The following is a 17,568-nucleotide window of genomic DNA, read 5'->3' as shown; positions in this document are numbered from 1 at the left end:
ATCTTATGCACATGATTTTGACCAAAGATGGTATTACCCACAAGTTTAAATAAGCATGATGCAAACAAAATATGTAAACCAGCGGTGCAGTCCAGATGGAACGTAGGGTACCTACTAGAATGAAACTCCAGCATTCTGTATTTGGTGGTACTCGCAAATAAATAAAATGCAACATAGAAAAAGAAAGAAATCCAACAGCCAAAGCAGAATTATCTTTTGTATTAACTTCACATGAAAGAAACAGTGCACTCTTTTAAAACTAGAACAAACAACTGTGAGATTAACGTAACACAAACACTTGAATTTTCATTAAGTTATTATGAATTTTGCAAAGTCAAAGAGGAAAAAAAAAGTAAAAATGAACACAAATGTCAAACAACTAAAAGACAGAACTCGACAGGAGCCACAGCCAGCCTCACATGTCTGAAAGAAACACATTCACAAAACTGCACAATGTTTTCCTCAGTAAAAGATTTTCCAGAAATAAAATTTAAGGAAATAAGTAACATCTCTTATTCACAAAACAGAAATTGTGCTATTATTCTGGGGGCTTTTATTAAAATAACCCACACATCTCCTACAACGTGTCAAGAATTTTAAATGTGCAACATCAGGTAAATGAAAAAAAAAAAAAAATGAAACCAAGACAAATTTAAAGATTTTTCAAAACTGTTACTTTACGATATTTTCAATTTGGTGTGCAAGATATATATTAGTAACTTGTTTAAATAAAAATAATTCTAGAAAATTAAATTAGTTCTAAGAAAATTAGAGTATGCCCAAAATTAAAGGGTCTGATATACTTTTCAACTTTTCACACAACAAATTTCAAACATATTTGCTCATTTTTTAAAATACTTTTTAAACAATGCAGGAAACAAAACAGCAGTACACATTTTCTTAAATATTATTCATATTAGATAAAAATACCTAAAACTAAAAGCGGAAAAGAAAAAGGGAAAAACGGGATAATAAAGTGAGGGGCGCTGATACTCTGCCCTGTGCATTTGTGCCAACACACGCATACATACAAAGTCACTGGGAATCACCACAGCAGAGCAGTAGACGGGCAAAGGTCAACCTGGTGATTTAAAATACACATTTACTTTATCGTACATTTACTACGATAATTATACACTTGCCAATTCACAGTGACTATTACTAAAAAATACTAAATACTACAAATTGTGTATCCTCTATTTAATAAAATGGAAATTTCAAACTTACGTATAGAGTGGCTCTGACACAAATTGAATAATTAAATCTGAAAATGTTAAAGAATAGTTAAAAACAGAAACAAAGTAATGAGCAAGTAGATCTGTTTTGTGATTTACCTCACCAACCCCAATACAAAGTGCAAACAAGTGAATATTAATAAAACTACAAATTGAAAATAAGTTGTAGCTCTTTCAACCCCAAAACACAGTAGCAGAGTTTTGGACAAGTCTAGGACTACATTTTTTTTCAATTCTACATTTCAATTGTCTGATTCTAGCACTACTTATATATGAGCCATTGTCATTTAGTTTCAATGATATGAACAGTTAACATTCCCCCCTTTTTTTCAGTCTTAGTTTTAATAAAATCGTGAGAGCTGAACTAAAGGTGTATATCAATTACTTTCTATGTGATGCACATTGCACAACTAAGCAGTGAAACACTGGTGAGCTCACGCTATAAAGACGGCACCGACTCTCTGATGAATTTAGTGGCCATTTTCTTTACACTGGTGTTTGTGGTTTTAATGGCTCCTTATCTTTAATACAGGTAATCAGGTATAACTTGGTAATTATGCCACTGTATGCGCAAAAACTCTCAGTTTTTAGCAGAAAATCTAAAATCAACTTTGATTCACACAAAATAAAAAAACAAAAACATGCAATTCAGAAAGACTTAGAAGAGAGAAATGCCGTCTATTGTTTTTCATTATTGCTTTGTGTTAAAGTTCAATAAAGACCCAATGGCCTTTTTGACAGAATACATTCTAAAATTCTCCTAGCACAGCAGCTCCTTGTTGTTAAGGACAGAAATGAAAGAATCTGAGTGTTCAGGTTATGGTGCAAGTCTTAGGACACGATTCTGCATGTTTAATTCTAGTTCAGGACTCAATTGTTCATGTATAATTCCAGTTCTATTTTCAACAGTAAAATATTAAATAATGTATTTTTACACAGTGCATTTACATCTAATGAACCACACTGAATGGCCAGTTCATTTCACTTTAAAGGTTTCCTTAAAAATGCACAAAGGATTTATAAACTTTAGTTTGCTACAAAGGGCAGCGGAGAAATTTTGGTGAGGAGGAGGAGGAGGAGGAGGAGGGAACCCCCCAAAAAAAACAAAGCAAAAAATACAAAACTTTGTCTACTATTATGCTATTATGTTTAGCAATAAAGTCTACAGTCACAGATTAAGGAAATTAGACAAATGTATAACATGATGGATCGGGATAATCAGGATTCAGAGATGGCCCACATGAAGAGCAAGGCCTATGGCTGATTAGTCTAAAAAGTCAAATTCAATTGTCATCTACTGTAAAAGGCCAACAAAGAGTGTAGTACATCAACATTACAAAGAAATTAATTCCTTTCTGATCTATGAAGCTGTATACATGTAAAAGGAAGTTGGTCTTATCTTTACTGTCAGGTTTTTGCAATTTGACTGAAATATGAGGTATTTCTTATACAACAGACACTTTCAGACCAAATGACCTGTAACAATTGTTTTGATAAAACTCAAAGAAAATGCATAACAAAAACACATTAACTAAAAATAAAATGTTTCTTAAATTCTAAAACGGAGTATGACATTCTGTGTAAAATAAGCCTAGATAGAAAACTGGGAGCAAACAAACATTCAAAAGAATAAAAGTGCCAATAATTACTATCAAAGAGGAAGACGACACCCGAGGTCAGACGTTGTATATTCATGATTAGATTAAAAAGTGTTTCACTCCGTCTTTAGGAATACATCCTTAATACTGCACTAACTATAAAGCATGTGCGGTAACAACAGACCCCTAAGCAAAATGACACAAAATCATTCAAGGCTAAAGCATCCCTACTTCGGATTTGAAAAATGATATCTGCAGTTTAATTCCTGGCTCAGTGAAACTGTTGTTGTGAAACACTCTACATTCTCAATTGTCTATTCAACATAGTGGTAAAAGCAATTTTTTGAACATACAGTAATTCAAAAGAATATGGCTAGGCGTTAGAGGATGATTTCAAATGCTGAAAATTGGCTGGAAGCCATTTGTGGTTTTTTGCATTGTCTATTACTATAAAGCATAACGATTAGTACTTTGGCTTTTAAAAAAATATCTGACTCAGAACAATCAAATAAATGCAAATCTAAAAATAAATAAAAACAAGGGCATTACACATTACAAATTAAAAAAAAGAACAAAAAACAAAATAGGAAATCAAAAAACACAAGTGCTCCATCCACGTAGAATTGTTGTCTTTGGCTTTAACTCCAAAAGAACACAAAAGAACATTTTTTTGAAATGTGACATTAGAAGCACTAAAGCTAGTCCTCCTTCTCAAAAACTAGCAACCCGAATCAAATTTGTTGTGAAGGCTTTTTCTTGCGCGATGAATTCCAGTACCACCATTTGCACAATGGTAACTACATTCATCATCTTCATCCTGGTTGTTCCAGCTGTCTTTGAGGGGTGTAAGCTCTGGCGCAATGATATCGCCATCCTGAGGAAATAAATCAAAATGAGTCACATGTTAGAGATAGGACACTCATTTTTAAACGATTTCTTAAAAACATTTATCAATTTAAAACAACAGAATACCAAGAAAAGCAGGATGAGAAGAAAGTGTGACAGTACAAGATACGATAAATATTAAGGTAGCATTTGTTTTTAGAGTGCGCTGTATAATTACAGAAGTGAAGCGCGGCCTAATAATTTAGTTCTTTTTTTTCACATTTTTTGTGTAAAATTCAATTTTTGGATAACAAAGCTTTCCTGTCTAATGTAGGAAATCCTTTCCTCTATCACCCCATTAAAAAGCATTCTCTTCCAGTTTCAGATAATATAGCACATCTTAGCAACTAAATATAAAGAGTGCGGTGGATTAAGAGTACTCTGCTAGTTTGAACGTAAAATGACAAGGCAAGCTGACTAGAATAGTCTTTTGAGGGCAGACATTCCACGTGGCCAAGAGAGACTGGCACTTGCTGGCAACTCTTCAAATCTAGTGCTGACATTTCATGGGGCAGTGTGGGATTGCTGATAGGTGTCAACTGTGGAGTAAACAGACAGCTCTGATTAATGCCGTGCTACTGATGACTACATTATTGAAGTTTTGTATGGATTTATTTTAAATTGTAAGTATAAAATAAAAAGCCATGTTTAATGCTCAAAAATTCACATTAATATGAAGTAAACTGTTAAAATGTCTAATTAGTAATATTATATACAGTAAATTGTAATGTAAAAGGGACAACTCAATTAGTGGATACACGCTTAGTGATCCATGTCTTGTCTATGTATCATGCTAACTATCAGGGTGTCTTTTTTTCTAGGTTCCTAAAGTGGACCAGCTACTGAGTTGGCAAAGCAGGATCCCTCATGAGTCAAACACACACACAGAAATCTCACAGTGAAAAAAGTTTAGTGAAAATTAAAGTAAAAAAAAGGAACAAATCACAAAAATTCAGAAAAAAAATGTTATTACACAAGCAGAAAAAAAGGCAAAAAAAGGGAAAAAAACTAAACAGAGTATTGTTATCGTATTATTACCAGAACCTCTTCCACAGAACACAATACTCCTGTCCTTCAACAGCATCACTGGCTCCCTATTAAATATCACAATGATTTTAAGATTCTGCTTATTACTTATAAGACCCTTCACAATCTGGCACCTCCTTATCTTTCTGATCTTCTTCACATCTCCATTCCTTCTCATATTCTTAGATCTTCTTCCTCCATCAATCTCATTGTACCTCCTGCTCACTTGACTACTATGGCGTTTAGAGCTTTCAGTTGAGTAGCCCCTCGCCTCTGGAGCTCTCTCCCACAAGACATTCGTAATATTGACTCTGTTCCTACCTTTAAATCTCATCGTAAAACATTTTTTAAGCTTGCTTTTTCTCTCTGATAATTTTAGCTGATACATTTAAATTCAATTTTATTATTGTATTTATTCTGGTTCTATTGTACTCTAATATTTTAATAATTTTATTGTTGTGACTGTAGTTATTAATATGCTCTGTAAGGTGTTTGTGTGCCTTGAAAGATGCCTATAAATAAAATAAATTATTATTATAATAAAAGGTTTCTTCCTTGTTTCATTATAATCTTAGCTTTCTCTTTCTAAATTTCAGTTACTTTCTATACTTAAAAGTTAAAAAAAACTTTTCTATGGCTAACTTATAGGCTTGACTTTAGTATATCAGTACAGTTTGAAGCTGCTGGCCCTCCATGTCTTACCCAATACAAGGCAGACCATAAACTGAACTAGTCTGTAGTCAGAATGACAAACCAGAAAATTCCATTTGCAATTTAGCTTTTGGGGTTTATAATAGAACCTACCATTGACTATGCACTAATATACATTTTAAAATAACTAAGAAAATACTTTTATCAATTTAACATAACCTAACTAGCTAACAAATGGCTCTTACATAGAATGTTTGGCTAACCACACAACAAATAAATTTCCATCCCTTCTGCTAAGATTTTCAATCAAAGTATTTATGATACAAAAAACAAATTTAATATGCTTCTCTTTTATTATAATGAGTAACAGGATAAAAAAAATGTTTGGGCTTTGGTAATTCACTGTGTGCCTTCATAGTCCAACACTGATTTACAAATACAGAATGAACTTGTACATCATAACCCTAAGTTTCTTGTTTTTCAGAGCAGCCGTGTGTACAATTATATGACATTTGTATTAAACCACAAACTAATTATTGCTTTTAAAATATCACATTTAATTAATCACTTATAATTGCATGTGTTTGTATGCATGATGGACTTGTGCAATGCAAGGTTGGTTCCTTCCTACCTTGCACCCAACATGGCCAGGATTTGATACTCGCTCCCTATTATACTAACCTATACATGCAGGACAGAAAATGTACGGATGGAAAATAAGCAACTCAAAGCAATATTACAGGTAACCTGGGATTCAGGCCTACAAAATGAAGACCAATAGTAAACGTGTTTTAATGTCTATCACTTGTAACACCTCGGTTAATTAGCCCAGAAATGCTATTAAATTAGCTTTTTCACACATTAGGGTCAAGCTCATAAGTTCCTGCAACGTCAAAAGCATTTGAATTTATGTTTGCATACTGCAGAAAAAAATATATTCATCTGTAAGATATTTTAACTGAAAAAAATGTTACATTTTGTTACAGGGATGTGTCCATTCCAGCAAGCATTGGGCACGACTGAGAAACAATCCCTGGACGAGGCCTCAGCTCACTGCAAGGTGAATACAAGCACACACATACACTAGCGTCATTTTAGTGGCACCAAATACCCAAATCTGGATATATTTGGAAGGAAACCTAAGCACAGTGTGGAATACAAGCAGGATATACCAGCAACATAACTCCCTGCGAGACAGCAGTGCTATCACTCCGCCACCGTGACATCCCCATGTGTGTAATTATTCCCCCCAAGTATGTAATTATTAACAGTATTCATTATATAAACGAAATTATATGTAAAATGTAACATACACATTTAATGCATTTCATCATGAAAGTGATATCAAGTATAAATTTAAATATTCTAAATGTGCAGAGAGTTGGAATATCATACATTTAAATTTGTTCTGTGTGGTGATCGATTGCTGCTTGCCGCAGCTGTCAGGTCCAAGAAGCTCGTAGCAATTAAAAACTGGGATGACATTTACTATGGTCTGCTTTAATGATAAAGTAAACTACGAGGTTTTAGAGGACCTGCTCAGAGGACGCGTGAAATGAACGCTGGGAATGCGTGGCAGCCATGATGCGGGCGTGTACATGTTCTGAGCGTGAAGTATAAATCAGCCCTAACACTTTCGTCCTTGGCTTTGGCAGAGCAATTCTATTTTGGAGTTTATGCTTTCATGCAGGTATCTTCGTAAAACAAACTTTGAGAACCATTTCTGAAAACAACTGAGGTAACTACTGACAAGAATGTCTGTTCAGAAACTGTTGCTTACCTACTTCAGACCCAGAAAACTTTTCATATCTTTTTTTAAATTGTGATGGTCTTTTTATACAGTACTAGCCAAATACCCGCACAGTAATGTGTTAAAGAAGTAATGAAAAAGAAAAGGAAACATTTTAATAATAACGTAACTTGATTGACAATGTAATTGTGTTGTCATTGTCATGAGTGTTGCTGGCATATATATATATATATACACTCACCTAAAGGATTATTAGGAACACCATATTAATACGGTGTTTGACCCCCTTTCGCCTTCAAAACTGCCTTAATTCTACGTGGCATTGATTCAACAAGGTGCTGAAAGCATTCTTTAGAAATGTTGGCCCATATTGATAGGATAGCATCTTGCAGTTGATGGAGATTTGTGGGATGGGATGCACATCCAGGGCACGACGCTCCCGTTCCACCACATCCCAAAGATGCTCTATTGGGTTGAGATCTGGTGACTGTGGGGGCCATTTTAGTACAGTGAACTCATTGTCATGTTCAAGAAACCAATTTGAAATGATTCGAGCTTTGTGACATGGTGCATTATCCTGCTGGAAGTAGCCATCAGAGGATGGGTACATGGTGGTCATGAAGGGATGGACATGGTCAGAAACAATGCTCAGGTAGCCCGTGGCATTTAAATGATGCCCAATTGGCACTAAGGGGCCTAAAGTGTGCCAAGAAAACATCCCCACACCATTACACCACCACCACCAGCCTGCACAGTGGTAACAAGGCATGATGGATCCATGTTCTCATTCTGTTTACGCCAAATTCTGACTCTACCATTTGAATGTCTCAACAGAAATCGAGACTCATCAGACCAGGCAACATTTTTCCAGTCTTCAACTGTCCAATTTTAGTGAGCTTGTGCAAATTGTAGCCTCTTTTTCCAATTTGTAGTGGAGATGAGCGGTACCCGGTGGGGTCTTCTGCTGTTGTAGCCCATCCGCCTCAAGGTTGTGCGTGTTGTGGCTTCACAAATGCTTTGCTGCATACCTATTAGCTTGAATCAGTCGGCCCATTCTCCTCTGACCTCTAGCATCAACAAGGCATTTTTGCCCACAGGATTGCCACATACTGGATGTTTTTCCCTTTTCACACCATTCTTTGTGAACCCTAGAAATGGTTGTGCATGAAAATCCCAGTAGCTGAGCAGATTGTGAAATACTCAGACCGGCCCGTCTGGCACCAACAACCATGCCACGCTAAAAATCACCTTTCTTTCCCATTCTGACATTCAGTTTGGAGTTCAGGAGATTGTCTTGACCAGGACCACACCCCTAAATGCATTGAAGAAACTGCCATGTGATTGGTTGATTAGATAATTGCATTAATGAGAAATTGAACAGGTGTTCCTAAAAATCCTTAAGGTGAGTGTATATATACCCACACACACACATATATACATATATACACACATATATATATATACACATATATATACACATATATACACACACATACATATTATATATATATATATATATTATATGTGTGTGTATATATATATATATATATATATATATATATATATATATATATATGTGTGTGTGTGTATATATATATATATATATATATATATATATATATATATATATATATATATATATATACACACACAAACTGCTATATATAAACTGCTCAAAAATTAAAGGAACACTTTGAAAACACATCAGATCTCAATGGGAAAAAGAAATCCTCCTGGATATCTATACTGATATAGACTGGGTAATGTGTTAGGAACGAAAGGATACCACATCGTTTGATGGAAATGAAAATGATCAACCTACAGAGCCCTGAATTCAAAGACGCCCCAAAAATCAGAGTGAAAAAATGATGTGGCAGGCTAGTCCATTTTGCCAAAATTTAATTGCAGCAACTCAAAATTGTACGCAGCACTTTGTATGGCCCCTGTGTTCTTGTATACATGCCTGACAACATCGGTGCATGCTTCTAATGAGATGACAGATGGTGTTGTGGGGGATCTCCTCCCAGATCTGGACCAGGGCATCACTGAGCTCCTGGACAGTCTGAGGTGCAACCTGGTGGCATTGGATGGACCAAAACATAATGTCCCAGAGGTGTTCTATTGGATTTAGGTCAGGAAAGTGTGGTGGCCAGTCAATGGTATCAATTCCTTCATCCTCCAGGAACTGTCTGCATATTCTCACCACGTGAGGCCAGGAATTGTCGTGCACCAGGAGCCACTGTACAAGCATAGGGTCTGACAATGGGCCCAAGGATTTCATCCTGATACCTAATGGCAGCCAAGGTTCTTTGTCAAGCCTGTAGCGGTCTGTGTGACCCTCCATGGATATGCCTCCCCAGACAATCATTAACTCACCACCAACATTCACACCAGTGGCCTGCTGGAGGTCATTTTGTAGGGCTCTGGCAGTGCTCATCCTGTTCCTCCTTGCCCAAAGGAGCAGATACTGGTCCTGCTGATGGGTTATGGACCTTCTATGGCCCTCTCCAGCTCTCCTAGAGTAACTGCTTGTCTCCTAGAATCTCCTTCATATATATATATGAATGACTTCCAAAGAGCGCGGAGACTTTTGAAGAGCGCAGAGACTTTTGATCACGTGAATGTGTCTGCAAAAAGTGGCATCTCCTGCCCTGCGCTGACTGCGCTTCTGCCTTAAGTCAAAGTGAGCACTTTTAATTTTTTTCATCCTCCCCGTGAGCTATAGCCCAGACAAGTGCAAACACGGGACCCTTTTTCTACACCGCGGCAAACTAATATTAAGGTGCTTCGCACTTTCCTTTGCACGTATACGATTATGAGGTCATCAGCTCGGATTATGAAGACACGCACAGGAGTGGAGGACCAACAGTGCCATCACAGCCGATTAATGGCAGGTACGTCTCACCGGTCTACACAAGACCCACCGCGACTGTCCCCAAAAGGCGCTCATATCGTCAGCGAAGACATCTCTACACTATATAAAAGAAAAAGGCAACTTTCCTTTCTTTAAACCTTTTTTCCTTTTATCCCAAACCAAAGCCTTTCTCTCTTAACACTGCTGAGGACACAAAACTAATTTTCTTTAATTGCTGGTAATGCCGGTAAGGCACATTACCAGAGGCAGAAATTTGGACGTTCACATAGAAAATGTAATTTCTATACCACAGCGGTCGTGTAGCACCTTTCAAAAGGGATCAACTACCGAGAGATGATCCATATACATTTTAGCTGCTGTTAGTACCACTTACCTGTTGTGTTATACTGTCTTTAAAATGTAGTTTACCCGCAACCACTCCAGTAGTGCTCAATGTACCTGTACTTCTTAAAACGTTAATGTTTTACTGTTTAATAACTTATAGACTACATTTTATTATTTTCCCTTGCACTCAGTGGCCAAAGCTACACACACACACACATATATAGACACATACACACATATATATATATATGTACATTTTCACAATGGTATTGGTAAACTCTGAGTAACCTTAGCCAAAATGATTTTGTACATTAGGCTAAAACAGTGTGATCATTGAACATTTTGTAATTAGATGTATTTAGAATTACTAACGGTCACAGAAGTCCAATGATCCACAGTAAGAGCCACAAAGTCCGCTTTCTGTAATGCATCTAATTTTGCTTGCTTTTCAGTGTGCACAAAACCATGGTTTTATCAAGGCTTCCGTCGGGTAGTCTTTTGCAATGAAATTTTCCTCCGATCAGTCGTAGGAACGCACTTTATTCCGACTCTAACATTTTTGTAGCTCTGATGTGTGCATCAATGTAATCGATGTACCAGGAAATCGTGCATTGACAAAAGTTCCCCTTTGCTTGGAATGCAAAGTGTGATTAAATGCGTTATTTTTTTTAAAGCATTATGGAGTTACATGCTCGAGGGTAAAATGAATCGGGAAGCGCTGATATATATGTATGTGTGTGTATATATATGTATTTATATATATATTGAAATAGTTTTACTGTGAAATAATGCAAAGAGTATGCAACACGTGTTTCGCCCTAATTTTGGGGTCATCAGGCGTACATACTCAGTGCACCCCTTCTCGGGAATTGAACCTCGGTCGTCGGAGCTAGAGGCGAAGCCTCTTCCATTGCGCCACGGCGTGTAGTTTGTCTATTTGAGGGTATGTAGATCGGGGTGTATATATATATATATATATATATATATATATATATATATCCGCGCTTCACAGCGAAGAAGTAGTCTGTTAAAGAAGTTATGAAGAAGAAAAGGGAACATTTTAAAAATAACGTAACATGATTGTCAATAAACAGTAATTGTTTTGTGAGTGTTATGAGTGTTGATGTCATCAAGGATTTGATTATCATTATTTCTTTCAATCAGGTTCGTATTTGTACGATGTGTTGTGTTCAAGTTACATTCCGTGTTTCTCGATAACAGGTTTCATTCATCGATTCGTTTCTTACTGCATCAATAAACAGCTCGTCTTCCACTTTATCTGAGACGTGACACACTGCATGCACGGGTATTTTTTTACACTGTCTTCCTTTAGCGGGACATTGACTTTTTCCACCGTATGCTTAGTTTACGCAGTAGTTGCACTTATGAATATGCTTGTATGTATCAGACGCTTCATATTTTTTGCTGCCTTCTCAATTGTGTAATTCGGTTTTTGTTCAGCACTCTTTGGAACTTTTGCTTTTAGTCTGTGCACTGCGTCAGTTCACGTGAGCCGCTCGGTGTACATGCATCGAAGGTTCCCAGCTGTGCTGGTGCCATCTCGTGCTATGTCCATGGCTGTATTTAATGTTAGCTAAGACCCGGCACTTAAAAGTTTCTCTCGCAGTTTCGCGGAGTTTGTGCCAAACACCACCCTGACCATCTCATCTTCGTCTGCATAAGCACAGTCCTTCACCTGTGAATATTTAGCGGCAGTGTTTCTATTGGATTGCCGCTGACAGACGGCCTTATATGGGCAGGCACTAAATTACGTGGGAGGCGTAACTCCGCCTCCCACGCCATCGAACAGGCGTCTATTATAGTATATGGACGAAAAAATAGGTTCCAGTTATGACCATTACGCGTAGAATTTCTAAATGAAACCTGCCCAACTTTTCTAAGTAAGCTGTAAGGAATGAGCCTGCCAAATTTCAGCCTTCTACCTACACGGGAAGTTGGAGAAATAGTGATGAGTCAGTGAGTGAGTGAGCGAGGACTTTGCCTTTTATTAGTATAGATGTGTCATGTATTGAGGATGACGTTGCTGGAAAATGTATTTGCTATACTGTGTTATTTATTTTTCATTCTTTCAATTTAAATATACAGATCCAAAATTTTATTACTTTCAGTATGTGTGCTGTGGTATGTATTGGTATCTGGGCAGTATAAAAGTAGAGTTGGCTGCCCATTATCTTTATAAATATGATTTTTTTTTATAATCTTACCATTCAGGGATTGGTATAATACAATACACTTTTAGTATACAAAGCACTTCTGCTAGAAGGACTTTTAGAGAGGCTTCAACAGCTCAATTACATAGCTCACAACATCGCTTAATCCATTCATTAAGACTGGAAGTTAATCTGCATTGGTCCAACATAATCACCAATGCTAGAAGAATCACATAAAAAGTAGCCATTCATGATTTGCCTACTGAATGTATTCCAAGTTACTGAAACTTTATTTTTAAGGAATATGTCCTGGTGTTTCTAACATAATTTGTCCAAATCAGTCTTAGTAAATTAGAAATTATACAGACAGGACATTGGTGTTGAATGATAGTCTCTGCTGTATATACTGTGTGGTAGTGAAAGGATGTGCAAATTACCCTTTTTAATTTTGATATTGTCCGTTTCAAGGGTTTGCTATATATTTTTTGTTCATATCATGATATTTCCTCTTTGCTCCTTTGACTACTTCAGTGCAAGTATACTCTGTGAAAGTCTGCATTTCATTCTTGTTGTCTTGACATGTACTGTATAATTCAAGGCTTACTAGGCCTTTGAAAACTTTATCTCCTTCTGAAGCAACTGTCTACCACCACTTAACAGCCAGTCAGTGCTGTCTAGTAGAAACTTCCTGTTAATTGGACTTTAACTAACTGCTGAGCAGTGCACTCACTTCCTCTTTGACCACTTTAAAATAGAGAAATAAAAAGGAACAATTTATAGTTTTTGATTGCCCTTGACAACGTCTATGTCTAAGCTAGCGCGATGGGCAGCATCTGAAACTAATCCTTTATACCAGTAAACCCACAAATTTCACTGAATTTTCACAGCTTTTGAAGGAGTAGTTGGTACAAAGTTACTTAACCTGTAACAGACTATGTAACCTAGGTAAAGAAGTTGCTGAAAAATGTAGTATACAGTGGTGTGAAAAACTATTTGCCCCCTTCCTGATTTCTTATTCTTTTGCATGTTTGTCACACAAAATGTTTCTGATCATCAAACACATTTAACCATTAGTCAAATATAACACAAGTAAACACAAAATGCAGTTTTTAAAAGATGGTTTTATTATTTAGGGAGAAAAAATCCAAACCTACATGGCCCTGTGTGAAAAAGTAATTGCCCCCTGAACCTAATAACTGGTTGGGCCACCCTTAGCAGCAATAACTGCAAACAAGCGTTTGCGATAATTTGCAATGGGTCTTTTACAGCGCTCTGGAGGAATTTTGGCCCACTCATCTTTGCAGAATTGTTGTAATTCAGCTTTATTTGAGGGTTTTCTAGAATGAACCGCCTTTTTAAGGTCATGCCATAGCATCTCAATTGGATTTAGGTCAGGACTTTGACTAGGCCACTCCAATGTCTTCATTTTGTTTTTCTTCAGCCATTCAGAGGTGGATTTGCTGGTGTGTTTGGGGTCATTGTCCTGTTGCAGCACCCAAGATCGCTTCAGCTTGAGTTGACGAGCAGATGGCCGGACATTCTCCTTCAGGATTTTTTGGTAGACAGTAGAATTCACGGTTCCATCTATCACAGCAAGCCTTCCAGGTCCTGAAGCAGCAAAACAACCCCAGACCATCACACTACCACCACCATATTTTACTGTTGGTATGATGTTCTTTTTCTGAAATGCTGTGTTCCTTTTACGCCAGATGTAATGGGACATTTGCCTTCCAAAAAGTTCAACTTTTGTCTCATCAGTCCACAAGGTATTTTCCCAAAAGTCTTGGCAATCATTGAGATGTTTCTTAGCAAAATTGAGACGAGCCCTAATGTTCTTTTGCTTAACAGTGGTTTGCGCCTTGGAAATCTGCCATGCAGGCCGTTTTTGCCCAGTCTCTTTCTTATGGTGGAGTCGTAAACACTGACCTTAATTGAGGCAAGTGAGGCCTGCAGTTCTTTAGACGTTGTCCTGAGGTCTTTTGTGACCTCTCGGATGAATCATCTCTGCGCTCTTGGGGTAATTTTGGTCGGCCGGCCACTCCTGGGAAGGTTCACCACTGTTCCATGTTTTTGCCATTTGTGGATAATGGCTCTCACTGTGGTTCGCTGGACTCCCAAAGCTTTAGAAATGGCTTTATAACCTTTACCAGACTGATAGATCTCAATTACTTCTGTTCTCATTTGTTCCTGAATTTCTTTGGATCTTGGCATGATATCTAGCTTTTGAGGTGCTTTTGGTCTACTTCTGTGTCAGGCAGCTCCTATTTAAGTGATTTCTTGATTGAAACAGGTGTGGCAGTAATCAGGCCTGGGGGTGGCTACGGAAATTGAACTCAGGTGTGATACACCACAGTTAGGTTATTTTTTAACAAGGGGCAATTACTTTTTCACACAGGGCCATGTAGGTTTGGATTTTTTTTCTCCCTAAATAATAAAAACCATCATTTAAAAACTGCATTTTGTGTTTACTTGTGTTGTATTTGACTAATGGTTAAATGTGTTTGATGATCAGAAACATTTTGTGTGACAAACATGCAAAAGAATAAGAAAACAGGAAGGGGGCAAATAGTTTTTCACACCACTGTATATAACTAGCTATAAAATATGTTTGTGCAAACTGTATTTAATAAACAAAAGTATCAAAACTATTGCATCACATTAAAAGTTGGTTACCGCCTTGCACTCAAAGCTGTCATGAAAGGCATCAGCACTCAACAAACATGAAATGCATAAGAGATTTGGAAAACAGATGATCATATTAACTAATTTTAGATTTTGGCTGAAAACCTAATACTACTAATGGTGAAATAATGCAGAAAAACACAGCACAGGACAAATACATTCTTACAGCACTGTATAGTGTAGTTTAGTTATCATTTTAGAGCTCAGTAAAGCTACCTAAATACACCTTTACACATCATGTATATTGTAGATTTCGAGCCCTTTGGTCACATGACATATAACCTGTAGGCAAATGATCTGCAGAATGTAAAATTTAAAACTATTAAAGGAATACCAATATGTAATATATCTTACCTACTGAGGGTATAACATACAAGTCAAACATTATTTATACAAGCTATGGTCCACGTTCGATGCCTTAAGAATACAAGGGCCTTTGACAGCTTTAACATTGCTACCAGGCGATATTCACTCCAATAATCAAATGACATTATATCTCACATGTTAGCACATGCAGTTACTACGGTTAGAATTTCCTCCTGCTTCACCATGTAGATGAACGGCCATGTTTCACAATAAGTTAAAGATATCGACAGTTTCTGTGCTGGAATGGTATGGCAGGGGTAGGACTGCTTACCTGTGGCTTGGTGAAGTCCTTGTTAATGCACCATTTAACAAAGCACTTGTAGGCAGCTTCAATACTTTTATCATCTGTCTTCTTACAAAAAACACGGATCAGCTGTTCAGCAAATTTCTCTGGCAGCAACTGAGACACCTACAAGTTTGGGACAATCGGCATCATTTAATATTAAATGGGTTTATCCCATACAATAAATTAATGAACGCTCCTCTATTACTAAATTGGTTTAGGAGAAACAAAACAGCAAAAACATAATACTCTTGTTCATTCCCAGAAATAAACAAAATGCTATACTGTATAGAACTAGAATCTACACAAATTAAAAAATAAATTAGAAAAGCAGATAATTGCAGAGAATGTATTAAAATGTATCCTCTGGCCAAGTATTTTCTACCATTTCAATATTGAATAATATTTAATTTTAAATAAAGGAAGTTACTGTATTTTATTTACCTATCTGACTTACTCTACTTAACCGAGTGTGTACTGCTGTAGCTTTTGTGTGTCACTTGGGATTATTAAAATACCTATATTGTGATTTAAAAAAGGCAATTAAGATAAACTTACCTGATCTTTGCGGATTCGAATGGCCTTTTCTGGATCATTTTTACAATAGAAACGAACATTATTTACAGGATTTTTTTCTTTCATTCCATAATCCATTTGAATAATCTGGGATTTAGACAGTGCAATTAAAAAAAGAAAAAACTTAAATGAATACATTTAATTAAATCAGAATATTCCCATATACATTGCTCAAAAAATGAAGAGAACACCTAATCATCACAGTCTAACACCAAGTCAATTAAGCCTTTGGGTTATCAGTTTCTCCATTTAGTGAAAGTGACAACAGATGCACTGGAGAGGCAACAGCAAGACAACTCCCAAAAAGTGAATGGCTTTACAGGTGGTGGCCACAGACAATTGCTCTCTGCCTAACCTTCCTGACTAATTATTCTCTAGTTTTGCATTTTGTTAAGTGTCTTTGTCACTTCTGGTAGCATGAGGAGGTGGTGGTGGTACCTACAAGTGATTCAGCTTACACAGATAGTCCAGCTCCTCCATGATGGCAAATCCATACATGCCATTGCAAGAAGGTCTCAAAGAGAATGGAAGACTTACCAGGAGACAGGCCGCTTTTGGGGGTTGTCTTGCTGTTGCCTTTCCAGTGCACCTGTTGTCACTTTCATTTGCACCAAAGCTGGTGATGTTAGTTCACAATTGCTTATACAGTGGAACCTCGGTTCACGACCATAATTCATTCCAAACCTCTGGTCGTAAACCGATTTGGTCGTGAACCGAAGTAATTTCCCCCATAGGATTGTATGTAAATACAATTAATCCGTTCCAGACCGTATGAACTGTATGTAAATATATATATATTTTAAAGATTTTTAAGCACAAATATAGTTAATTATACCATAGAATGCACAGCGTAATCTATAGTAATAAAAGACAAAGCCCTCACTGACTCACCCACTCACTCACTGATCACTAATTCTCCAACTTCCCGTGTAGGTAGAAGGCTGAAATTTGGCAGGCTCATTCGTTACAGCTTACTTGCAAAAGTTAAGCAGGTTTCATTTCGAAATTCTACACGTAACGGTCATAAAGGTCGATAACGGTCGACAATGTCCGCCATGTTGAACTTTCTTATTTATGGTCCCATCTTCACGAAATACGGTAGGCGGCTTCCATGCGCTAACCGAAACCGATGTACATACTTTTTTC

At 37.0% G+C, this 17,568-nt stretch overlaps 1 protein-coding gene across 2 annotated transcripts in view; it reads right to left on the bottom strand.

Annotated features, from left to right (window-relative positions):
* Positions 1-204: 204 nt before the first annotated feature.
* The window catches only part of samhd1 (SAM domain and HD domain 1), a 57,899-nt gene continuing 40,535 nt past the window's right edge, over positions 205-17,568 (bottom strand). For both annotated transcript variants that reach the window (XM_039735440.1, XM_039735441.1), the window contains 3 exons: positions 16,405-16,509; positions 15,835-15,972; positions 205-3,707 (listed from right to left, as the gene is read on the bottom strand). In XM_039735440.1, coding sequence (XP_039591374.1) covers positions 3,552-3,707; positions 15,835-15,972; positions 16,405-16,509 — 399 coding nt within the window. In that variant the 3' untranslated portion in view covers positions 205-3,551. The remainder of the gene's footprint in view (positions 3,708-15,834; positions 15,973-16,404; positions 16,510-17,568) is intronic.

Source organism: Polypterus senegalus, chromosome 14 (genome assembly GCF_016835505.1).
Source record: "Polypterus senegalus isolate Bchr_013 chromosome 14, ASM1683550v1, whole genome shotgun sequence".
Lineage (NCBI taxonomy): Eukaryota > Metazoa > Chordata > Cladistia > Polypteriformes > Polypteridae > Polypterus > Polypterus senegalus.
The sequence above is the reverse complement of the archived record's forward strand: the minus strand, read 5'-3'. Positions and strand labels throughout refer to the sequence as shown.